Genomic DNA, 26,601 nt, shown 5'->3' on the forward strand with positions numbered 1-26,601 from the left:
CCTGATAGTTAAGATGTTGGCACTGACATCACTTGAGTTCCACTTGAGTTCCACTTGAGACCAAAATGTTTTTTTTAAACTCTCTTAATCAGTAAACAGTAAATCATTTTGAAAATCATTCAAGGTGACATCATCAAAATAGGTCATTCTCAGTTATCCTAAAGTGCTACAAACCAAAGCCTTTCCAAATTGCAAACGAGTAATGGACCATTAATGGCCCATACACGCCACTTTATCTAGCCCACATAATCCTTGAGGATTAACAGCAACAAATTTATGACAATTAAGCTGCCAGGACACAGCCGTAAACAGCCCTGATGAGCGCCCATGTATAAAACTGGGTCCAAATTGCAATTCATTTGTCCCATTGGTTCTTTACCTAATGCTGTTTTTTGGTTACTTCCTATTGAACAATAGATCTTTTAGTGAAATAACCGGCCCTTATGTTCTTAAACCAAATCCTATTTGGCTTGGATTATATGGTTCTTTGTGATCAACCCTCTAACCCACAGGTTCCCATACCCTGTATCCAGCGAACGTCAGTGTTTTCAGCTTAGTGGTTAACATTGGACTACTGTTTGGAATTTCGTGAGTTCAAATCCCAGTACTGCCGATGCTGGGACAATGACCCGGGTCTCTAACCATCAACTGCTCAGTTGTATAAATGTAATATAATATAAGTCACTATAGATAAGGGTGTCTGCTAAATTCCTTACATGTTAATGTAGTCTTACCAGTCATTCCTGAGTTAAAGTGTGTCTTAGAGCTCAGGGGACATTGAGAAGGTTGAGAAGGACCAGGGTTGTGAAGCTGTAGACACTATTGACACTATAGTAGACACTATTCAGTGGATAGAGTCCTAGGTTTTCTTCATAGCATATTTCAACAGAAATACAAAAGAATGACAGAAGTCTACGAGCACACATAAAAACCCTAAAATGTGTTTCTATGTTTCTAAAATGTGACTTCTATCAAGCTTTTACTGTACAAGGCAGCGGTGAATTATTAGTAAAGGTTGTGAGTTTAAATCCCAGGATCACTAATCGCTAATTCACGGACCCTTGAATCAGGTGCTTAACCTTTAATTTGCTGAGTCGTAGCTTGTCTCGCTTGTAAGTCAATTTTGATAAAAGCATCTACATACCGTATATAAAAGTTAGCAATCAATACCGTTACGATGCTCTTGGGTCTTGAGACTCTCGAGTCTCTTGTCACGGTACGCTTGAGAGTTTCATCTAAATGTCTATCAGAAAACTGATGAGGATCATTCTAGTTAGTCTGAAAGACTGATGAGCTACGATGTAGTACTTCAGGAACAGAGAGGGTTCATCTGTTCAAGGGTCCAACTGTTGCAGCTTAATTGTACCGGGAATCGAACTCACAACCTTATTTATCAGCATCCCAATGCATGAACCATTGAGACACCACTTCCTCAAAATATCGTACAGTATAAGGAAGGGCAGGATGGATATGTATAGGATGACTGTCTTTCAAGAGCAACTGGTGGTTGCATCGAATTATGAACCTGTTCAGCACTGAGGATCTGAAAACACTGATTTGCTGTTTCCAGCACTGTAATACCGTAAAGGATTGTCCTTATCTATGACCTGTACTGAGAACCTGATCCAATTTGCCCAGTCTGCACCAAAGATAGCATCACCCAGTGGCTTATCAGCCTTAGATATCAAGAGTTAGATTTAGTGAAAAACCGAGTGACGTTTTTGTCGTTGTTGTTGTCGTCTTTGTCTTAACATATAGTTGGACCAAAAAAAAAAATCCAAACATGACTAAATGCCACCAATGACCAAAATGCCGATTGGTGTTATTCCATCATTAAGGAGTTGAAATGGTTCATGAAGCAAAAACTAAGACAAGACACTGTTTTCACTGAAACTGTGAGATATTTTAATGTAGTAGCAGAAGATTGTGCTTGAATAATGACCACAAAACACGTCGCAACGATCACACTTTTGTAGCATCATAGAGCCAGACACGAGTTCAGGCACGAGGGTCACTGACAATATTGTCCATTACATTATTATTTAAATATATCAAATTTCATCCAACTCAATTTATCGGTCGATGGGCCGAACCTTTTGTACTAAGACGTCAGACGCTGGCAGTGAAGCACAGAGCACCGAGTTAACACTTTGGGTCCGATAAGTAAAATTAGGCGTTAACTGAGCACTGTGTCGGTTCTGCCCTGTCTCGTGTTTGGACGGAGTTTGACCTGTGTGTATTACTGAAACCTACTCTGACCGTCTTCGCTGTGGAAGAGTCGATCGCTGTTGTTCTGCTTCCCCTTTGCTTCGCCAGTGGCTTTAGTACGTTAACGTGCCAACGAATCGATGACGCCGGCTGTGTTTTTACACGTCACCTCTCCTTTGGAGTTCCCTCTCTGATTACTCTGATATGAGAATATGTGCAAGAAACTGTGTTTTTGAATCATATCGATACTTACGCTTTTACTTTCCTTGTCTGTGTGGTTATGAAATCTTAATCTTATAAATCTTATGCATCTGTGAGTTTGCAGGTGAGATTGTGAAATAAAAATGAGAAAAAAATACGGAGTTATAATAATAATAAAAAACAACAACATGGATGTCGATGTCAATCTCGCTCGAATCCCTGTGAGTCTTTGTGTACTCGTCGATGCTCGCACTGTCGGTGAGCTGTGTCGTTAATGCGATGTGTAATAAACGCTGATTGCGATGCTTCATGAAAATGCGTCTGAAAACGCTAATGATGTAATTCCTCTTTTAATTGCCAAAGATGAATATTGAGTTAATCACCTTGTGTGTGTTATTAAGATATTGTAATTCAGGTTATTAAAACGACTAAATTTAATCGTTTAAGTTTCAGATGAATATGAAATTAAACCATTAATTCAATCAAAATCTTATCCAAGGTTCACACTAATGAAACAAAACCTAACATTCACACCAAACAAGGAGAAAATACATTTGTTGGTCTTGGACAATGTGGTGAACTAACAGAACAACAACAAAAAAACAATTAATATCTACAATGACACCCATTTGCTTATCAGGAGGCGACCGAGAATGTAAAACAAGTGTCCTTTGTATTTCTCTGCCTCCACCTACAGCTGGAGAAGTCGTCGGATACCGTTGCCAGGCGACCGTCTCTAGTTTCTATGCAGTTTTTATGTAAGCGTCAGGGAGATGATGTCATGCTGTGGGGGAGGAGAAAGTGAGCTTGTCTGTTTTTCTCCAGCTTTCAATGAAGACGGAGCGATCAGCCGCAGATGAAAGGAGTCTAATGAAGCAAGATTAAAGAACATGGGGGTTGAAATGACAGAGAAAACTCCAAGCTTAAAAATATCACAGAACACATTACAGAATTTGAAAGCAAAGACACTGAGAGGTGATTTTTAGAGGTGCTTTTTATCTTGAACTAATACACTATAGATCTCCAGGTAGCGTTTTTATGAAAGGAGCTGCAATAAGATACCGTCTGAGTCTCAGATCGATGGCAGTCTGAATTGCTGCCGTTTTGTATTTATAAAATCAGACTCCAGTTACAACATGTGAACAATGCATGATCAGGTGGAAAAGTAAAAAAAAAAAAAAAAAAAAAAAAAAAAAGAGGGTAAACAAATCACATGGAAATAAATAAATCATTCAGGAAATTCATTAATGATTGAAAATGAATCTTAGAGAATCTTATTTGAAATGAAATGAATCATGTGGAAAAGGACATGATTATAAATGAATCAAATGGAGAAATTATTTATGAATTATTAGGTTTGGGAGGGAAGAATCACAAACAAATGAATCATTTGAAAAATAATAATGAATCATTTGGGGAAATAGAATGTGTAAATGAATCGTGTGGAACATGAACATGCGAATCTTAGAGAATCTTATTTCAAATCATGTAAAACATCCCATCTGCAAATACACGAGTATTTGGCTCATCACGTGTCTAAATCAACAGATCACAGATAATCACATGTCCACATAAATGTATTACGTTGAAAAACACATGAAAAAAAGGAATCGTATAGAAAAATGATTCATGAATCATTTACAAATATGAATCCTGGAAGAATCTCATATTAAAAAAAAACACATAATAAACAATAAAAAATCTTGCTGTCATGCCGTCATGTTAACACACAACAAAATTACAATTATCATGACTGCTGTGAGGATCAATTCAATACTTATTTACAAAATAGCCGTGCCTTATAAACTGGCAACTTATTTTATCTTAACCTCCATACCTGTGGCATCGCTTCATCGCCGGCTATGCTTCTAGTAACAACCCAGTCACTGAGGAGCAAAACAAGAAGCTATATTTTGTCTGAATGAATGTATTTCTCTCTAAATTTAGAGTTTAACTGGTGTTAAATAAAGTATGATGATTGGTGGGTTTTACCATCACCATCCTTGGCGTCATCTGGGAGCAGTGCATCCTGACGGTTGCCCAGGACGAAGGCGAGTGTGGCGAGGATGCCGGCATCCAAAACTCCCAGCATGGCCAGTATGTAGGCCCAGTGCACGGCGCAGTTCCCCGGAGAGAAACTCTCGACACTGTCTCCACACAGCGCACGCATCTCTGCACACTCCCACGAATCAGGGAAGAGCACGCAGGCCAGCGCCAGACAGAAACCTGTAACACAGAGCTGGATGAAATATAAGAACTCATGTTCAACACCTTGTTTGGTTGATGTTCCTTCCCCTTGTGTTACGATAACACTTCAAAACGATGTTCAGTATCTCACAGGTAGCTATCCAAGGACTAAGCAGGAACAAATGAATAGTTCAAACAGCATAATAAATAATGAGGAACTACTAATGATAAAGTAATAAGTTGGTAATAAGTAATAATAACAGTCTTATACGTATATATTCATAGCTATATCTATATCTCCTGGAGAAATAAACCAGAATTATATCAAATCAAACTGAATGCAGCAAACACTGGCTACGGCAAACAAACTGGAAGTGTATATATATATATATTTTTTAATATTTTGCTTCTTTGCTACACATAGAGTACTCAGTGCTCTGATGAGTTTGTGCTCTTACCAGCGGTGAGCTGGAGCCAGGCACAGATCTTGTACACGGTTGCGGCGTTGCAGAAGCGAAACAGACACAGACAGCCCACACTGACCCACACCATGGTGAGGGAGATGCACACCAGCACAGCCGGAGACTGGAAGGCTGGAATAGGGGTCAGTGTACGTAGAGAGCCTGTGCACTCAGGAACCGGCCAGTCTGCCTCCACACACACCTCAAACAGACCCAGCGTACCGGCCTGTGGAGGCGGTTTACCTCCGACTCTGCTGGCTGGATAGCGAAGCTCACGTGTGCCCACCCAGGATGGCTGAACAAGTATGACCACCTCGATGACGGCAAAGCAGAGCGTACAGATGGCCCACAGGACACCCATAGCACGTGCGCTCCGGATAAACTCGGTCTGGTAGAGGCGTGCCACCTCCGCCACATGGGGCTGCATGACCGCTGCTAAAGCAGAGCTAAATAGAAGGCATTGAACTTTTAATTTCTTTTAATACTAATTCTCCTTGCATTACACTGAACATGCAGACACACATGGCCATGTAGTTTTGTGACCATCACACCATCATCCAGACCGATAGGATTAGAGTTATTCACTTATATTAACTTTTAGATCTTTGCTGGAAAATAATTTTATAAAAAGGTAAACCGGGACATTGTAAGAAGCTCGTCTTGAAAAAACTTAATTTTGTTTATCGTACAAAAACAAAGCCAAACCTTAATATTTATATGTATATTTAGTGTAAACTGTAAACTTTTGCTGATTTCAGTATTTTGCATTATTGAGCTTTAATATTTTAAGATTAAAAAAAAAAAGTTTTAATTTTTTTGAACGTTAGTACAGCAACCAAAAAGGAAAGTACTCTATATTTAATTAAAAAAAATCAAAATCATTACTTGTGTTTTAATTGGAAAGTCAATTATTATTATTATTATTATTATTATTATTATTATTATTATTATTATTATTATTATTATTAATAAATGTGTCTTTAAACATAAGCACATAAATTACAAATTGGATTTGACAGATTTTAGTTTTGATGCAATAAAAAAAATATTTATTTTGAGTTAAGAAAATGACTTTTCAGGCTGTGAGCAATGAATAAATGAATGAATAAATAAATAAATAGACAAACAAACAAACAAATAAATAAATAAGCAGTGTAATTTCTGGCCCTGAAAAATGCAAAAGTAGCCTAGAATAAAACATAGAGTCTGGATACATTGGAACATTCTTGTTTTGTTTTTTTAACTTCTTAATTAAAAACATCTAATGTTTTTAAACTAAGCATAAAAATTATGTTTCTAAGACCACTTTTAAAAATGACTAACATCACCTTTAACAGCATTTCAGTTGTAGCTCAGCTCACAGTTCGAATGGGGTTTAGAATAAAGCAGATTATTCTATTTATTTATTTTTACTCTAAGATATAATACAATATGAAAGCTGCAGAACAAATATTAAATATTTTATTCAGCTGGAAAACTATTTGCTTAGCTGTAAAGACAGAAAGCTTCAAACTCGGCCTCAGGAACTGAACAATCCAGTCATAACAATACAGACAAAACAGCATGGGGGGGGGGCGCGTTATGACGGGGGAGACTCATGAGGATGTTTTCAGACACGGCGAGATGAGAGAGATGATGATGATGATGCTCAGAGAAAGGATTAAAAAAAAAAAAAAAAAAAAGCACCACCATCCAGGATCTACATGCTAAGACAAATGAGCAGATGAGAACGAGATGAGAGCATGGGATAATGAAGATCACCTCTCTTCTCCTCAGGCTGGTCGTCTGTGACACTCTGTCCTTCAGCAGGAAGCAAAAAAAAACATCAAAATTCAATTACGGTGCGCCGCATTATTGGCAAGTGAGGGAGTGAGACAGGGGGAAAAAAAATTCTCTCCTCCTCCCTTTGGGGTTACGGTAGCAATGATGCACGACATTAACAGCAGGCCAACACCAATAGCAAGCGATGTTCCTTCTACACGTACTGAGGGAGGGGTGATGAGGACGAGGAATGGAGGGAGGGATGGAGAGATAAAGGGAGGGTGAGAGAAGCCGAAGAGCGCATGATGCTTTTCTACTATAAAAGTGAGGGTTTCAGTGTGTGTGTGTGTGTGTGTGTGTGAGAGAGAGAGAGAGAGAGAGAGAGAGAGAGAGAGAGCAGAGAGAGAGAAAGAGAGAAAAAGAGAGCAAGCATGTGGAGAACTGGTGCAGTGGAGAATAAATCCTCCTGTCACGGGAAAGAGGGAGGAGGTAAACAGATACAAAGAGCAGCATCAGCATGCTCTGGGAGGAAAGAAGCAAAACTAGAGAGAAAGAATTGAAAGGAAAAGTTTTATGGTCTATGGTTTTATGGTCTATTAAACCAAAAAATATTTTATTCACAACGTCTTAAATATAAGAAGGAAGCTGTTTTGTGCCATCATGAGATGAGATGTTTCGTATCCTTAGCATGTCACTCATCCATTTACCTGTGCAACAATTTCCTCTTCCTCTCAGTCCCATAGCTTCACCATCATACATTTGGTCATGTACTTTTTCCCCAAACATACTGTACCTGGTGATTGTTGCCTAGAATTATATATATAAAAATTTTTTTTAACATAGATCAGACATCAGAGGAAGGAGGCACGGTGGCTTAGTGGTTAGCACGTTTGCCTCACACCTCCAGGGTTGAGGGTTCGATTCCCGCCTCTGCCTTGTGTGTGTGGAGTTTGTATGTTCTCCCCGTGCCTCGGGGGTTTCCTCCGGGTACTCCGGTTTCCTCCCCCGGTCCAAAGGCATGCATGGTAGGTTGATTGGCATCTCTGGAAAATTGTCCGTAGTGTGTGAGTGTGTGTGTGAATGAGAGTGTGTGTGTGCCCTGTGATGGGTTGGCACTCCGTCCAGGGTGTATCCTGCCTCGATGCCCGATGACGCCTGAGATAGGCACAGGCTCCCCGTGACCCGAGAAGTTCGGATAAGCGGTAGAAAATGAATGAATGAATGAATATCAGAGGTGGGAGTAAATCACACACTTCCTTCCTTCCTTCCTTCATTTACTCCTTCCTTCCTTCTTTACTTCCTTCCTTCATTTCTTTCTTTTCATAAAATGTTTGATTGGTTTTTCAATATATTTTCATTCGTAATAATTTCACTTTGAAACTGGATTGCTTATCTTGTGGATTCATTTTTTTATACCACAAAACCCTCCTATTGAACGGCATCGCTGTGTAAACAGTGGACACATGAACAGCGTGTCATTTTCATTTTTATTGCACTTGTGAATAACTTTTTGTCAAGGAAGATGCAGAAAACCACAGAAGATAATTAATCACAATTAAAGTGTATTGATATACCAAAGCTTACAAAAGCCCAATTTTTTTTGCCATAATACAGATACAGAGTTTGTTCAAAAGAAGAATACACGTAAGACGTTGAGAAGACGGCATGAAAGAAGAGTGACATTTTTTTTGTTGGGGGAAAAAAAAACTCTGCAATGTTTACTGTATGCGAGTTGTGAAGTAATACGTTTTGGCCATGTGCCTGAAATTAGTCCTTCATTATCAAACAGGAAGGCGATGAACGGCGTGTTGAACTGCACGAACAGACGCCTGGCTGCCGTTGTGACGATCTCACCTGAACAACACGTCCAACACGTCCAACACGTCCAACATTCTTCTTTATCTCATTAAAAGCTGTTTTTTTTTTTTTAAATTAGAAAACTGCCTTTTTTTTTAGGAAGAATAAATAAAATGTTGAGAGATTCGGTTAAACCATCATCCTAAACTTAAATGATCTGAGTCTCTAATGTGTGTGCTCTCTCTCTCTCTCTCTCTCACACACACACACACACACACACACACACACACACACACACACACACACACACAGTGTAATTAGCACAGGTTAATGAGTTTAGCTCTCCTGTGGAGAGAGGGACGCATACAAGTTTGGAAATGAAGACAATGTGTTCTGTGTGAAAATAGTTTCGCACAAGCATTCAGCTACGGCATGAAAGTGCCTCACACACACACACACACACACACACACACTCACCCACACACTCACCCACACTTTTGTTTGCCTGCACAGAAGTATTCTTAGTGATAGATTAGACGATGGGGGGGATCTCCTCCCCGAACTTAGCAAGATGAGCAGCGTTCTTGGCTTCATACAGCACCTAGAGAGGGGGGGGGGGATTCAGAGCAAGGGATAAACAGGGATGGAGAGAGAGAGACACAGAGTGAGGTACAATGAGTGAGAGAAAGAAAGAAAGAGACAAGATGGAGAGAAGGACATAGTGAGGGACAGAGAGAGAGAGAGAGAGAGAATGAGAGAAAGAGCAAGCTTTATATAAAGCTGTATAATATGATGACTCAAAGATGCTGGTTTGATCCGGATCACATTTCGGTGTGAAGGTCAGAGCTCACACACACACACACACACACACACACACACACCTTGTTGTGGACGTAGGACTCGCAGGAGTAGCACCACACTGAAAGATCGGCGAAGCTCAGCACCAGAGGGTGAGAGGACACCAGACCGTGGACCACCATGTGCTCGTTCACAAAACGCCCACACAAAACCTGCACGAGGACGACACGCACTTACAATATCGCTCTGTGGCCTGCAGACCATCCCGCCATTCATTCACTGAGTATAGGAGAGTTTTTGTTTATCTGATTTATGTGAAGTGCTGCACAGCTGCCACGTGATTGGCTGATTGGATAATTAACGTGTACAGATGTCTCACTGTAATCAACACCTTATAGCAGCAGAGGCAGATCCAGTTCTCCGCTTCGGCGCCGCACTCCTCGCACGGCCGGAACACGTCGATGCCGCCCGCGGGCACCGGACACACTGACTCCAAGTGTGGGCACCATGTCAAAGGGTCCACCACGTACATCGTATCCTGAAAGGAGAAGCCACAAGAGGAGAAGCTGGGACGTGTGTGTGACGTTACAAACACTCGTGAATCGTATCAACATAATTCATCCAGATGTATCTACTGTACATACGACCAGATGAGACGTGGAAGCTCGGTTTAAAGCCATTGGACTTAGATTATACATAAAGGAACATTAAATACTGTGACACGATACAGAACTATCTTTTCCTGGTAGTTGATTGATTCGTTGATTCATTGATTCAATCACTGACTGATTCACTGCTTTGCTCTTTCTTTAGTGTACTGAAAAATATTAGGATTCAGTGCGGAGGTCATTTTAATTAAAACACACACGGAGACTTCTTATAAATGACCTAATAGTAGACCATTACAGATATTTTATTCTGTAAGATCCGTGTTCTATAATTGACTCCCCTGAATCCGTTCACATGTATGGCATTTGTCAGGCGCACTAATGCAGAGAGAGAGAGAAAAAAAACAAAAACAACTACACAATTGAGGGATAAGGGCCTTGCTCAAGGGCCCGGCGTTTCCATGTGCCGATCTGATACGTCGTGCGTTAACGAGCGGTCGTTATAGTTATAGGTATTGGACTTAGATTATGCATAAAGGAGCAAGGAAACAAACTGAAAGGCATAAATCTGAGATATTTTGCCGACGTGCTGCATCTCATCACACACATTACATATAACATCACGGAACCGACAAAACCTCAAAATCTCTCTTCTCTTCACAGTCTTTAATTTAATAAAGCACATCGTCCTCTGACATTCCGGTCTTATTAACTAAACATCGCCAGAAAGAGATCGGCGTCTCTAAATATATCCGTGTGAAAAGTCCCCGTCTAAGTCGTTACTAAGGAAATATACCGTATCAGAACTAACCACTTTTCTAAAAAATACCCCGAAAGTCTCGACTTACAGACATCCCGACTCGTCCGAACGCTCTGTACGACGACGGGAGTTTAGCTTCCACACGCTTCCACACGTGTGTCCTGTTCCCTAAAGCCTTCAGGAGCAAACAAAACCCCTAGGAATTGTTCTGGCTTGATCTTTGTACTCTAAACACACACGAACTGCGGACAAAACGAACTAAATCCCTCAGAATGAATCCGCTAACAATTGCTTTTGAGTCCCAAAACGCAACGCGGCGTCAGAGTCAGCAGGAATCCCGGCTCTTTATCGTTGTCCTCGTAGTGCCTCCGTGTTTTCCACACGTGTTTACTAAAACGACCTAAAATACAACATGTAATTAAATACAATTCTTTGAGTTCTTTGTTGTCAAGTTATCATGCGGTAGTGTTTTAAAAGCAGTCGGTCCTGAAGTCATATACGCGACGATGCGTATCATTTATCAGTCGCACGTCTTTAAATACTGTGACATGATACAGAACTATCTATCTTTTTTCTCATAGTTGATTGACTCCTTGAATGATTCACTGATTCATTGATTCGCTCACTGACTGATTCACGGCTTTGCTCTTTCTTTAGTGAGCTGAAAAATATTAGGATTCACTGCTGAGGTCATTTTAATTAGAACACACACGGAGACTTCTTATAAATGACCTAAAATTAGACCCTTAAAGAAATTTCATTCTGTAAGATCCGTGTGCTATAACCGACTCCCCCGAATCCGTTTACATGTATGGCATTTGGCAGGGGCACTAATCCAGATGGAGAAAAAAAAAACTACACAATTGAGGGATAAGAGCCTTGATCAAGGGCCCGGCGTTTCCATGCGCCGATCTGCTACGTCGTGTGTTAACGAGCGGTCGCCGGATGAGTTATAGAGAATAAATATTGTGCTGTGGGAATTTTAAAGAAGAAAATGCACAGCAGTGAAATCGTCACGGTATTGAAATCAACCGGCACACGCAAAAACCTCAAAGTGACTTCCGGGGGAGTAAATTTGCAACTGAAACTTGCCACAGAGAAGTGAAATTACGTGTCGAGTCGAAGGCTGGAGATGAAGGCAGTGAGACGTTTCAGAAATCAGCTTCGACTCTCTTTCTTTCTTAGACCTGCCTTCTTATTCGTGTCACTACAAAAAACTACTAGGTCTTAAAGCAGTGAGAAATCACAACTAAATCAATTTATCCGTTCCAAAACGATAAATCGCTGGTGTGTGCATTTTTCTGGTAGGAACAGAATTAATGTTCGTAATGTTAATTAAGCAACAGATTAAATAAATAAATAAATAAATAAAACAGGGAGAGAAACTTGTTTCTTGTTGCCCCTGGGAGAGAGAGATCGTACCCCGGCCGTGTTCGTGGCTCCACACACAAGCTCGAAGTTGGTTTTCTTGGTGTAACCGCACGCTCCCTCCAGAGCAGGACTCTCCTGATCGCACACCGCTCCAGCGCCTGATTCTTCTGACTGCGAGACGTGAGAACGGAAGGCTAGTTTTTAATTAATTAATTATCAAAAGGAACATCCCGCATCACGGACATTTCTAAATAACGTCAAAAAAATAATCTACGCTGTTGTGTACCTGATTCTCCTGTTTGACCGGCGTGGACTCGGCTTTTACGGCACCGTCCTCGATACCTTTTTCCGCCGCTCGGACCGGCGATGCTTCCTGCGCCGATGAGAACGAGCTCCTCTGTGGGCTGGGCTTGACTTTAGGTCTAGCCCCGCCCACTTGGACCGAGGTGGGGCTGGAAGTGGCAGATATGGTGGATGTGCTCAGGTCCAGAGCGTGCAGGCCTTGTGTGAGCTCGTCCAGCCCCGAGTCCTCCTGATCGGTAGGAGGTGACGCTGGTGAAGTCGGCACTGGGGTACGTTGGCTCTGCGTTTGAGGGGTAACAAGAGGAGGGGAATTTCTTTCTTTTCCTGGTGGTGTGCGCTTGATTTTAGATTTAGGAGAAGGCAAGGACAAACGCAGAGCCTCTGGAACTGAGAGAGAGAGAGTAAAAGAGAGAGGTGAATAAAATAAAGTGCTTTAATGAGGAATTGAGTCTTACATGCATGTTGTGCAGGGTTGCAGCCTCACGTTGTATTCTGAGAGATCTCCAGTAGGGGGCGTGTGCTCGCAGGACGTTGTTGATGCTGATGGCAGCGCTCTGGTGTGGCGGGGGCAGAGGGGGCAGCGGCGGCGGCGTGTCACCCAGGAGCATGCTGGTGCACATTGCCATGGAGTTGGAGATGGAGGTGAGGTTATAACCTCCCTGTGTGACAAGAAGGAGATAAAGACCTACTGTTTAAACTACTCATTATCCATTACTCTACTGTTCAGTGACCCTGCGCTCTTTATGCGCATGACAATCAACGTGAAACTTTATTAGACCCACAGAGCATGATATAAGCTGAATATATTCTAGCGCTTTTGTACATTGTGAGATTGTGAGCTTATGTTCTCAGTGTCAGGTTACATGATGAAGACGTGCGAGGAAAGAGATACAATATATCCCGCTTACGCCGTCGACGTATTAACGCAAACAAACCCTGGGTAAAAGAGTAGCGATGTTTTAAAAGACAAAGAACTGGAGTTCGGTGCCGTTTGTGGAGAAAAAAAAAGCACAAACGCAAGGATTCAAATGTGGCCTGAGGTAATAATTTTCACAATAATTTCATATTTTTAAACGAGCGCTGGCCCAAACGTCATCGGAGCAAGAGGTCGGTATAGTCTGTGATTGGAACATGTATCGATCATTGGCCAAGACGCCTGTCACTCAAAGTATACATGAAGTTCAACAGTCTGCCGCAGGGAAAAGTTGGAATGGATGGATGGAATGGATTACTGTGGATTAATTCGGTTATTCTCTTATTTTTAAACGGAGAACTTTACACATTACACGTAAGATTCCATACCTGTATATCTTGAGTGACGGGTGTCTTGTCCGATGATGGGTAAGTTTCCACTCAAAAATGATACCTACTCGTCTGACTTGTCGTTGTGTTTTCGGATTTGTTAATGTGTTTTGCACTTCTCGGGCCACCGTAGTGACACGGTCTGTACAGCCAGCTGTCTTTAGTGCTTCCCTTACATGAAAACCCAGGATCAGACCGAGGAAGTGGACTGAAAGGGTGTTTTGTAGAGTACACACTAAACCGTCCCTTACCTCTAAAATGACAAGAACTCGTCCTGCTGCTAGACTCAGCAGCTGGTGTGTGAGGTGGGCGTAGCCCTCCGGGGTCACCTTGTACCCCCCTAGTGGGTCACCTTGGGCGGCATCGAACCCGGCCGAGACGAGGACCAGCTCTGGAGCAAACTGGGTCGCGACACGGAAATGAGAATTGTGTTAAAACAAAACTGACTGAGATGTAATAGAGATACGTGTGCGTGTGTGTGTGTGTGTGTGTGTGTGTGTGTGTGTTCACCTCTCGTGCTATTGGCATCACCAAGTGGTGGAAGGCTGCTAGATATTCCACGTCGCCCATCTTGGCTTTGTTCCAGGGAATGTTGACGTTGTAACCCTTACCTTTCCCTCGGCCCACTTTATCGTAATCGGCGTCCTCCGAGCAAGGGAAGAACGAGCCGTCCTCGTAGCGATGGAGAGAGATGTAGAGAACGCTGCGGGGGGAAAAAAAAACGCTTAGGTCAGCTACGAAAAAAGGGGTCACTTTCTTTTGAGACGTTAATATGAAACATTAAAAGCTAACTAAATTCATGCTGAAATAAATAAGTGATTTGAATCTGAAAACCAGGATCTCCTTTCACACCTGTCATCGTTCTCAAAGATGTGCTGTGTGCCGTTGCCATGGTGCACATCCCAGTCGAGGATAAGGACGCGCAGGGCATTGTGGGTAATGCTCTGGGCATAGCGAGCAGTCAGGGCAGCCGTGTTGAAGAAGCAGAAGCCGCAGGCGGCGTCTTTCTCTGCGTGATGCCCGGGTGGACGTACAATCGCAACGCCGTTCCTCACCTACACACGAACACAAGAGCCATGAGAGGAGAGACGTAGTCCTGCTCGGTAACTATCTAAGTCCTAGGGTGCAAATTGGTCCAAAGGCTCCTGTCAGTCATAAACAATAATCTGAGGCTACAGCAGCTCCTCTGTTCGTAGTAGTATACGAATACAATATAATGCTGTGTGCATGTGTGTGTGTGTGTGTGTGTGTGAGGTCAGTTAGTGAAAGAAACCCACCTGGCCAGTGAGGATGGCCTGAGCTACATTAAAACATGCTCCAGCTGCCAGCAGTGCACATTTATAGCTCTCTTTACTGATGTAGATGGAATTATATTCGTGCCCGAGTCTGTTCAGATCTCTGGGCTTCATCTGCTCGGTGCTCTTTATGGTAGCGATGTGTTCTGATCTGAAAAACACAGTAAGAGAAAGAGAGAGAGAGAGAGAGAGAGAGAGAGAGAAATGCGTTTAATGAGATGTTTGGAATTTCTGAAAAGCAAGACGAGCAATGAGGAGCGCTTTGTGTACTCCGTCGTCCGTTGCGTTTATTTCATTGGTCATCTGCTTTACCCATGACAAAGTGCAAGCTCCTGCTCTGTGGCTAAACGAGCCGGTATCCGCCGGCAACGGGCCACGAGCCCCAAATCATCATGGTGGGAGAAGATCCGGAAAATTCTCTGAGGGAGTTCAGGGTGATGGCTGGAGGCAGAAACACACACACACACCCACACACACACACACACACACACACAGTATGTGTAAGTAGTACAGTATGTAGCGTCTACAGCACTATTATATACTCAATAAAACAAAATCTGCAAAATAAAATAACTCGTAGCTCAAAGAAGAGATCGTTTCCACGTTCTCGAGTTTATGCGACAGGAACTTAGGGATGCATTGAAAATACTGAACCCTGTGAATAGATTACATTCCCCTGCAATGTTCAGAGATTTAAAAGCCCTGCTGTAAGACGAATGTGTGTGTGTGTGTGTGTGTGTGTGTGTGTATTCTCACCTGTCCCACATGTTGTGATGCTCCATCATACGCTCGTCGTAAACCAGTCCGGTAACTCGTTCGGAGGATTCCAGTTTCTCCACACACACGGCTGAGGGTAAGGGCTGTGCCTCGGAAAGAGAGCCTCCCTCTGAGGCAAACACACACACACACACACACGACAATGTCAGACACAAACACATGAGCTCAGATTAGTGAATGTAAGCTAACAGAGTGATCTGTATGATTGATATCACTCCTTATAGTAAAAATAGACCGGTTTGAACCCGTTTAGACTTACCCAGAGTCTGCAAGCTGGTCCAAAATGGATAGAGAGCAGAAACTGTCTTAGAGATGGACGTCAATGCACTGTAACAGACAAGAGCGGAGAGAAATGAAACACGGTGGTGGTGGTGGAGGTGGCATGGAGCGATGTGGAGGTAGTGGAAGGTGTCGCAGCCACGTCTCACCTCTCGCTCGGAGCCCCTGGTGAGTTCAGATGAGGGCAGGGGTCACCCAAGAGTGACCTCAAGCTAGAACATGCCCCCTCTGCTGTGGCCTGCAGGTTGTAGCCTCCCTGAAGAGGAACATACACGAGCGGGGTGAGGACCAGGTGAGACAAATACGACTTTTGAGCAGATTTAACAAAGAAAAAATATTGAGAAGTTGCTATGGTGAAGACTTTCGAGTGGTCAGGAGAGATGCGCATGGCTTTCTCTGACTCTCGGTAACGTGTCCTTTTCCTCTCATGTTGCTAATGTGACTCGCTCATGTCGGTTTCTTCTCTACAACATTAGAAGGATTAGGCAATTTTTGTCCACACAGACTGCTCAGGTACTTGTTCAGTCTCTTGTCATTTCTAGACTGGATTACTGCAATGCACTGCTGGCAGGTCTGCCTATGAACGCAATCCGTCCTCTGCAAATGATCCAAAATGCAGCTGCCCGGCTTGTTTTCAACCTGCCAAAGTTCTCGCACACCACCCCGCTGCTGCGATCCCTCCACTGGCTTCCGGTAGCTGCACGCATTCGATTCAAAACACTGATGCTGGCCTACAAAGCCAAAAATGGACCAGCTCCCTCTTACCTCAAAGCCCTCATCATTCCTCGCACTGCACCCCGCAACCTCCGATCTACCAGCACTGCTCGACTGGTGCCACCATCTCTCAGGGTAAGAGGTAAGTATACTACAAGACTCTTCTCTGTTCTGGCACCAAGAGGTCACTGGCTATTTTCAAGCGGCGGTTGAAGACCTACTTAATCAGGAAACACTTCAACTAGCACTTCTTTCCTTATCTTTTGCATTAAAAAAAAACAAAAAACAACAAAAACCTTTGACACTTTTTCATTGTAACTTTGAACAAATGTTTTAAACTCATGGTATCTTAAGTATGTAACCTAGTGAACCAGCATTAATGTATTCAGTGTTAGAGATTTCAGCACTTATGTACGTCGCTCTGGATAAGGGCATCTGCCTAATGCTGTAAATGTGTCGTACCTCCAAAGAGAGCACGATGCGTCCCTCGGCCAGACCCATCAGCATGTGGGTCAGTACAGAGAAACACTGTGGGCTCGCACACATCTCACCCTAATCACACACTCACACACACACACACACACACACACACACACACACACACACACACACACACAGTGCAAGAGCAATGTTACATTCACACATGTGCATACGGGATACGTTTATTTATTGTTTGTATAAAGAAAGAAAATGGTGCTTTAATAATCATCATCACACACCTTGGGATCACCAGCTACGGAGTCAAAACCGGCTGCTACTAACACGAGCTGAGGCTGAAACTGTAACACACACACACACACACACACACACACACATACACACACACACACACACACGCATACATACACACACACACGCATACACACACACACACACACACACACACACGCATACACACACGCATACATACACACACACGCATACATACACACACACACGCATACATACACACACACACGCATACATACACACACACACGCATACATACACACACACGCATACATACACACACACGCATACACACACACACACGCATACACACACACACACACACGCAAACACACACACACACACACACACACACATACATCCACATGCACACACACACATGCACACACACACGCACACACACACAAGCACACACGCATGCACACACACGCACACACGCATGCACACACACGCACACACGCATGCACACACACGCACACACGCATCCCAACGCACACACCCACACACACTCACACACATCACACACACGCCACACGCACACCACACACACACGCATGCACACACACACACCATTCACCACATACACACACACACACACTCTCACACAAATGCACACACACACACACATGCTCTCACACATACACTCTCACATACATACACACATTCTCACAAACACACACACACACATGCACACACACACACACATGCACACACACACACACATGCACACACACACACACACAAACACACACACGCACACACACACACACACACATACAGACACACATACACACACAGACACACAGACACAAATACACACACTGGATCAGACATGATACAGCAGAGGTTTTAAAGCATTTACACCCAAAACATCATTTTAAAATGCACCTGATTAAAATCAGAGTAACAATTTAAACCTATTCCACTGCAGTAACCAGTGAACGAAAAATATAATTCCTAAACAATATTTACACAATTTTAACAAACTGAAGAGCAGTTCATCTTCGTCTTCCTCTCTCGCTTGTAGTAATGATAAATAAATGATATTAAAATCAGAGCCGGTCTCTACACGGCAGAGCGATCAGAGAGAGTGAGTGCGCTCGGTACCTCGTAGGCTACGGGCATCAGAATTGTCTGGAAAGCAGCGATGTAATCTCCGTCCTCCATCCCAGTCTGACACACACACACACACACACACACACACACACACACACACACACACACACACACACACACAGAAGTGAGTAAGTTAGAATAAACTCCCTTGCTCTACACATGCGAGGTGTGTGTTTTACACGTGACAATCTCGTGTGTTTAACCTTGATCCAGGGCACGTTGATGTTGTAGCCTTCGCCTGGTCCTGAACCCACAGCACTGCTGTCTCCCTCGGGCAGGTGAGGCCAGAAGGAGCCCCCCTCGTACCGATGTACAGAGAAATACAGGACGCTACAAGGTGACACAAAGACAGCGACAGGGAGAGAAGACAACCATTAAAGGTGCAGTGCACGATGTTTGAAAGCCAATGTTGACATTTGAAATCACCAAAACAAACACGCCCCTAATCCAAATGGTTGTCACCCCTGTTTTGTTAGCTCCGCCCCACACATACATACATATGCAACCCGGGCAACTATTATGGCGGAACCTGCTGGGGCAGCTGGCAGAGGGTATATTTTTATCAATAAATGAACACAATGAGTAATACTATGTTAATACAAATGTGTTTTTGTAGTACTGCGTGTTGTAGCGTGAAAGGTTTAGCTCCGTTTCACGCGGAAGACGACGTTCAGTTCTCTCCAGCGCTGGAAAGCTGATTCTATATTAACACGTCCTACTTCTTGCCTCATCGTAAGTCTTTCTTCGCTTTCTTTGTTTGTTTTTATCCTCCATGTCAATGTTAAAACCGCTTTCTGCTAATGTCACACATGCGCACTGAACACTCTCTCCGCCCATATTGACAAGCCCCGCCCCTTTCTGCTCATTGGCTACAAGTTTGTTTTGTTTGTCGGCCCGACTCGGTTTTCTGAAGCATATCTCAAACAACGTGCACCCCACCTTTAAACACCAGATAAAAGAGATGTAACATCAGCCTCGCAACGCACCTTTGTTTTATCGTAAACATTAAACGGATTAATGAGACGAAATTCCTGGTTTTCTTTCTGAAGGTAATCGATTAGCTAAAAGATTCAAATGTTTTGTGTCTGGATTGTAATTCCTTAGTCTTAAAGCTGAAAGCTAATCTTGCTAACAAGATGGACTCATACAGAACATTTTAAGTTCTGGAGTCACTTCTTAAGAGAATCCGATTTAAGGAACCGGTGTGGCCCAACAGTTTGGCCCAAACACGTTAAATACGCTGTGATGTATGTCTTTAAGCCACGTGGCTGCTGGTTTGTCGCTAGAGCAGTTACAAAAGTTCTGCCTCCGGTTGCCTAGAGTGAACATGCTGGACTCGAAGTCCCAGAATGCAATGCAGCCATACAGCACATTTAAGGCAGACACTCGGCTCAGTTAACCGGTGACCCTACAAGGTGCGGGACAGGTTAAGGATTAAAGTGCGGCTGCATCGCTATCTTTAGTTAGAAGAAAAACCTAATCGGCAGCTGGATTCACAGGACTGCTGATGTCGATGGATCGAGTTTTGAAGCTCACATGTAAATGATAAAGATGAATATGCAAATGGTTCTGGGTAAATATCATTTACGCTGCAAACCGTTCTGGACATTATCGTATTAAGACAAGAGGATCTGCACGTACCTGGGATCTTCCTGGAAGGCGTACTGGATTCCCTGACCGTGATGCACATCCCAGTCCACAATCAGAACCCTGCAAGACACACACACACACACACACACACACACACACACACACACACAGATGAATAGATGTTCATCACAGTGTCTAACTTACAGGAGAACTCGCTCTTACCTCTGGACACCGTGTTGGTTCTGAGCGTAACGCGCTGCCACTGCTACGTTATTAAACATGGAGTATCCATTCATCTGCTCGGCCTGGGCATGATGTCCTGGAGGCCTGAGACAGAGAAGATACAATCACAAACACAGCATTTACTGATCTAAAACTGCACTGTAACATAACGTAGAGCACACATATTTCTCTTTAATTAAAACACACTTGACTGAATTTATTCACTGACGCATGGCTTCACACGCTGGTCCCTATAGAGCAACACTGGTCACTATAAAGACATGCTGGTGGCTACGCTGGTCGCTAAAGAGCCACGCGGGTCGCTACAGAGCCACGCGGGTAGCTTCAGAGCCACTCTGGTCGCAATAGAGCCACGCGGGTCGCTACAGAGACACTCAGGTCGCTATAGAAACAAAGGGAAATCCATGCACTCTAAATTATGCACCATAATTTCTGCAACAATGTGATTTTGGCATGATGGATGCATTGTGTTATTACAATTTTTTATTTTATTTTTTTTATTTAAAACCAATTGATCTGCGAAATGAAGTTCATGCAGGAAGATCTGTCTATAAAAGTTTATTATATATTATATACACTATTATTATATATTATATACACTATTATTATATATTATATACACTATTATTGTATATTATATACACTAAGACTAGTATTTTAAATGTTAGTCTATTAAACAGTAGCCTGGTGTTTTGTTTTGTTTGTTAATCGTTTTGTTTTTTTTGTTAATGAGCTTTTTTCCCCCCATGAAGTATGAAATTAAATAAATAAATAAATAAATAAATAAATAATTTATGAATAAAATTCTCCTTCTATATGGAACAAAAATAAAACGATATTTTCTTCGGCAAAAACAACAAACCGATGTCAAAACTCATGCGATGTGTAAAAAGAAAAATTAAATAAATATAATTCTTAAACGCTTCAGCTTAGAGACTTTTCAAAGCTCCGCGTGTAACGGCACGTGTGCTTGTACGAGTGCTTGTACAACTGTACAATTCATTCTGGAAAGAACTAAAAGCTGAAGTTTGCATTTTGGAAACGTAATAAAAAAAACAAAAAACACTGGAACTAAAACCTTCAGTTTTTCCTCCTAACGCTGTTTTTCAACCGAGAGTGAATGAATAAAAATATCACAAATGAATTCAAATGAAAATGTAAAATATGTCAAAACGTCACCTGCACACGGCGAAGCCGTTGCGTAGCTCTGATGTCATCACCTTGTCGACCAGCTGGAGGACAGAGCCGGCAGCTAGACAGGCACATGAGAACATGTCCTAAACACACACACACACACACACACACACACACACAAAATAAACCCACGGTGTCCAGCGCACGCTCACATCTTCACACTCAGGACTCGAGAGACGTTTGCTTGGTCTTACTGGATGGAGGTAGACGGAGTCGTAGCGATCAGAGACGCACTTCAGCTCCTCCTCCGTCATCTTCTCGGTGGACCTCATCAGATCGATGTATTCCCTCCTGTCCCAACATACAGCACACATCCATGTGACACAGTCACAGAGTCTCGCTGCAGCACTATTACCAATCATACGTTATCAGAAGACTCACGTGTGAACCTGAGAGAGCTCGTCGTCTGATGCAGCTCTCGCCTGAAACGGTAACAGAAGCAGAAATGCAGAGCTTATTACACGCCGCATACGCGACACGCGCAACAGTGAACCTGGAACGTGTCACGCTTCGAACGAGCCTGTAATACATTCATAATACATCATCTGGATGCTGGATCCATCTTTTTAAATATAATGTAAGTCAGCTTTTCTGTACTATTTATTTATTTATTTATTTATTTTTTAATTAAACAGAATCTAAAGAAATTTTTATTTACTACATTTAGTCAGCAATTATAAAATTTCATGAGATTGAACTATCATTTAAACATTTTCTACCGCTTATCCAAACTTCTCAGGTCACGGGGAGCCTGTGCCTATCTCGGGCGTCATCGGGCATCGAGGCAGGATACACCCTGGACGGAGTGCCAACCCATCACAGGGCACACACACTCTCATTCACTCACACTCACACACACACTACGGACAATTTTCCAGAGATGCCAATCAACCTACCATGCATGTCTTTGGACCGGGGGAGGAAACCGGAGTACCCGGAGGAAACCCCCGAGGCACTATTACATATTTATTAATCTATTACAGATCCTGTAGTCACACACACGAGGCATGCGGCTGAGCCACGTGAGCGGCAGCCGTGATTCTCACCTCCACCTGCAGGCATCGAGACAGCAGCCCCTCGGTCTCCATCATCCCCATGACAGTAGTCACTCTCTCGGGACACTCGGGGTGACTGCGAGAACAACAGCCATGACAAAGCTTGTAAACATTAGGCTCAGAGTCACATCACATAAACTGAATCGAGGCTGAAGACCTGGATCAGTTCACATCGGAGTATCTGAACGGGTCAAACAGAGCGCCGGAGTCACCTGGAGTCCCACAGACAGCGATAACGGGAAAAGAGCTCGGAGTAAACCAGGCCGGTTCCCACTGCTTTCGGCTTCTCGTGCGGATCCTACAAAGACATTGACACGCACCCGAACGTTTTCATCTCTGGGTCATGAATACAATCTGTTAATGACTAAACATCTCTAAACAAAGCTCAGAATAATAGATTATATAACTGATGAAATGAATTTTTATCATATCATTTAGAAGAACCGTCCAGGAGCTGAAGCGAAGGTCCTGAAGGAATAATTACTGTATAATAAACCTGCACAGGAGGAAAGGTAAAGGTACATAATACAACATAGTCTCTCTCTCACACACACACACACACATACACACACACACACACACACACACACACACACACACGTACCATGTTTTTTTTTGTCATCTCCTCTTCTGCTTTGCCTCGGTCACGTCTTCCTTTATTCCTCACCTCCTGAAGGTTTGGTTTCTGGTTGCGCTTTTCCCGCTGACACAGACAGACATGAGTTAATCACATGCAAACATCACATCAGATTAACATAAAAATTTTGAATTTGAACTCAGGCTCACAGCAGACCGTGTCGTGGTGTGACTTTTTAATCATTTGTGAAAATTAAGGAGGGCTCTGAAGCTCAGGTGACGTTCGTCGTGTGGTCGGGGAAGAAAGGTCAAAATTTCCTCCTGGACTCCTACTGATGCTGTTTATTTATTAATTGCTCATTTACTTATTACTATAAAAGAAGGTCAATATTTTGGCAGAATCGGCAGATCATTTACAGAAAATCCCTACAGACTGCACCGCGAAAATAATGTCTCATGCAAATAAATTCCCTTAAGAACACAGTTTGATATTAATATTAACAGTTTAATATCAAGGTCTCACCTTGCCAGAGCTCTGTGGGGTTTTCTTTGGAGAGCGTTGCGAACCTTTCGGAGTTCGGTCTGATGTAGAATCCATGATGAAACCAGTTCCACAACCTGTCAGTCAGCGAATAAAAATCATGCTTTAACAACAAAATGAGCCTAATAATGAACTCATTAAAACCACAACCTAATTTCCATTTTCCTTTGTTTTTTGCTCAAGAGCTAAAAGCTGTTCTTTGTAATGTTCTAACATGATCTGTAATAACAGTAATTCCTAGTTTTATCTTTTATATCAACTTCTGTTACTCTTATATGCATACAGTAGTTCCACAGGAGCTGTTAATGCTGTTCTACACCGCAGTCATCGAATCTGTCCTGTACACACACATCTATTACCACCGGGTTTGGAGCAGCAACAAAACAGGACAGAAACGGACTGCAACACACAATAAAAACAGCAGAAAAATAATTGGTGCCCCCCCACCACCGCTTACCCCCCCTCCCCCTCAGGACTTGTAAGATACTAGAACCAGAACCCGGGCAGGAAAAATCACTACTGACCCTTCGCACCCTGAACACAACTTCTTTCAGCTCCTCCCTTCTGGCAGTGCTACAGAACTTTGCTTACTAAAATTGGACACAGCAACAGTTTCTTTCCCCAGACAATCACCCTGATTAACAACTCACCATAATTCTATTAACTGCTTCATATCTATAAGTACTGCATTATCAGAACTGTCAGTCATCACATCATCTGTATACGTTACACACACTACTACTGCTGTATATTGTACAACAGCAAAATATTGCACAATATTGTTAGTTGCACTACCATACACTTCTCACACTTTATGTACATAACTGTTCAGTCATATATTCTGTATTCATGTTTAATACTCATACTGTCCGTATTGTCTCACATCGTCTGTATGGTCTCACATCGTCTGTATTGTCTCACATCGTCTGTATTGTCTCGTCTTGTTTAGCACTCTTACTTAGTGCTATATGGATTAAAATTGATACTATTACGTCATATATATATATAAACGAGGTTTTTTTTTGTTAGCACGACGTCATAGAAATCACATTTCACAAATGTAAATAAGAAGTTAATGGCTTTGATGTTTTGAATGGCATTTTGCATGGCTGGGTATTTGAGCAGAACCTAAACAAAATGCACTCAATAATAATAATAATAATAATAATATAATAATAATAATAATAATAACAATAATAATAATGATAAGAAGAAGAAGAGGAAGAACAATAATAATAACAATAACGATAATAATTAATAACATTAACATAACATAAACATTAATGATAATAATAATAATTAATAACTATAATAATATTTATGATAATAATAACAATAACGATAATAATAATAATAATAATAATAATAATACCTATAACAATAATACTACTACTAATAATAATAATAATAATATTCATAAAATAACAATAATAATAAAACTAGTAATACCACAACATACATTAAATCCTCTGTAAGAGTCGATGTTAATCATAATATAAAGATCTTTGCACTAAATAATAATCTTTATGATCACTTACTTTTTAAAGAAGGAAAATGTCTTGACTTCCTTTCACTTGCGTTTTTTCAGCTCATCCAACAGAAATGAAAGTTGAAATCCATTTTCTTTAAAGGCATGAAGAAAAGCCTTTCGGCTGGAAATAATAAACAGAGCATAAAAATCTGACGCAAAACCAAAAACACAAATTAAAACAAAACAATTAGAGCCCCGGGTCTGTAACGCGCTCAAACATGTTTCCTCACAGGCTGAATTACAAATCACACGAATTATCACTATTAATGATGCAGGATTGTCTCATTTTATACCCTACAAAGTGCACATGTGTAGGGAACAACGGGGCTTGTTGTGATTCCACCGATCTGTCGCACAGTTAGTACGGAAACATTGTTGGACGCGTAAAGATGACGTTTACAACCAACCGTTTTCGCCGCTAGCAATAGCTGGCTTTTAATTTAAATGAAATTATCGAATTTAAAATTAACATTACTTACGATTTTATTAGACCTAACATTTTTATAGTTATCACAGCTGCGTATACCAGCTAATTGCTAATTGCACTGACAATAAAAAAAGCCTCAAATGTTTAAGCAGTTGTGATAATTACAGTTCTAATTACCCCCCTTTAAGTGTTTTAAGCCCCGCCCTAATTTAAACATAAAGCGCTTTTCTGATTGGCCAAGCCAGTAGTACAAACTTTTTTTGTTTATTTACTTGCTTGCTTTATGATTGCCACATAACTTTTAACATTAATCTTTATTTAACCAAAATATTTACTAATACTTTATAAAACAATTTAGTAATTTGCCAGTTTAGGGTCCGAAATTGTAGTGTAGAATGTTGCACAGGCTTCTGAAATCCCACAATGCACTGAAATAAGTCATAAATTAGCAGGAAGTCTGTAGGTTTGTGTACACTTTTTATATATTATAAAGATATTTTTAATATACACAACAGGGCTAAGGGAGGCACGGTGGTTTAGTGGTTAGCACGTTCGCCTCACACCTCCAGGGTTGGGGGTTCGATTCCCGCCTCTGCCTTGTGTGTGTGTGGAGTTTGCATGTTCTCCCCGTGCCTCGGGGGTTTCCTCCGGGTACTCCGGTTTCCTCCCCCGGTCCAAAGACATGCATGGTAGGTTGATTGGCATCTCTGGAAAATTATCGTGAGTGTGTGAGTGAATGAGAGTGTGTGTGTGCCCTGTGATGAGTTGGCACTCCGT

General features: G+C 42.0%; 2 protein-coding genes across 6 annotated transcripts; both read right to left on the reverse strand.

Annotated features, from left to right (window-relative positions):
- Positions 1–2,855: 2,855 nt before the first annotated feature.
- On the reverse strand, positions 2,856–7,692 carry lhfpl4b (LHFPL tetraspan subfamily member 4b). 2 transcript variants are annotated; one of them, XM_027151465.2, is made up of 5 exons: positions 6,819–7,690; positions 5,055–5,503; positions 4,402–4,635; positions 4,247–4,295; positions 2,856–3,276 (listed from the first exon to the last, which is right to left on the reverse strand). In XM_027151465.2, the coding sequence occupies exons 2-4, from the start codon at positions 5,482–5,484 to the stop codon at positions 4,270–4,272; spliced, it is 690 nt and encodes a 229-aa protein (XP_027007266.1). In that variant the 5' UTR covers positions 5,485–5,503; positions 6,819–7,690; the 3' UTR covers positions 2,856–3,276; positions 4,247–4,269. The 2 variants fall into 2 exon arrangements, with proteins under 2 accessions (XP_027007266.1, XP_027007265.1); XM_027151464.2 differs by lacking the exon at positions 4,247–4,295 and having other exon boundaries at positions 6,819–7,692.
- Positions 7,693–8,291: 599 nt separating this feature from the next.
- On the reverse strand, positions 8,292–25,669 carry hdac6 (histone deacetylase 6). Of its 4 annotated transcripts, XM_027151460.2 has the most exons (29): positions 25,405–25,669; positions 24,750–24,830; positions 23,849–23,943; positions 23,354–23,452; positions 22,962–23,047; positions 22,741–22,825; positions 22,076–22,116; positions 21,889–21,985; positions 21,680–21,777; positions 20,480–20,584; positions 20,309–20,377; positions 18,871–18,997; positions 18,659–18,724; positions 17,542–17,601; positions 17,285–17,374; positions 16,258–16,364; positions 16,089–16,156; positions 15,809–15,938; positions 15,365–15,493; positions 15,035–15,203; positions 14,610–14,812; positions 14,268–14,460; positions 14,009–14,158; positions 12,940–13,114; positions 12,439–12,842; positions 12,204–12,323; positions 9,805–9,951; positions 9,497–9,625; positions 8,292–9,216 (listed from the first exon to the last, which is right to left on the reverse strand). In XM_027151460.2, exons 3-29 carry the CDS (start codon positions 23,921–23,923, stop codon positions 9,148–9,150), a joined length of 3,291 nt encoding a protein of 1,096 aa, XP_027007261.2. In that variant the 5' UTR covers positions 23,924–23,943; positions 24,750–24,830; positions 25,405–25,669; the 3' UTR covers positions 8,292–9,147. The 4 variants fall into 4 exon arrangements, with proteins under 4 accessions (XP_027007261.2, XP_027007258.2, XP_027007260.2 ...); XM_027151457.2 differs by lacking the exon at positions 24,750–24,830 and having other exon boundaries at positions 25,405–25,668; XM_027151459.2 differs by lacking the exons at positions 24,750–24,830; positions 25,405–25,669 and adding an exon at positions 24,150–24,299.
- Positions 25,670–26,601: the final 932 nt, after the last annotated feature.

This window comes from Tachysurus fulvidraco, chromosome 14 (assembly GCF_022655615.1).
Source record: "Tachysurus fulvidraco isolate hzauxx_2018 chromosome 14, HZAU_PFXX_2.0, whole genome shotgun sequence".
NCBI classification, from domain to species: Eukaryota; Metazoa; Chordata; class Actinopteri; order Siluriformes; family Bagridae; genus Tachysurus; species Tachysurus fulvidraco.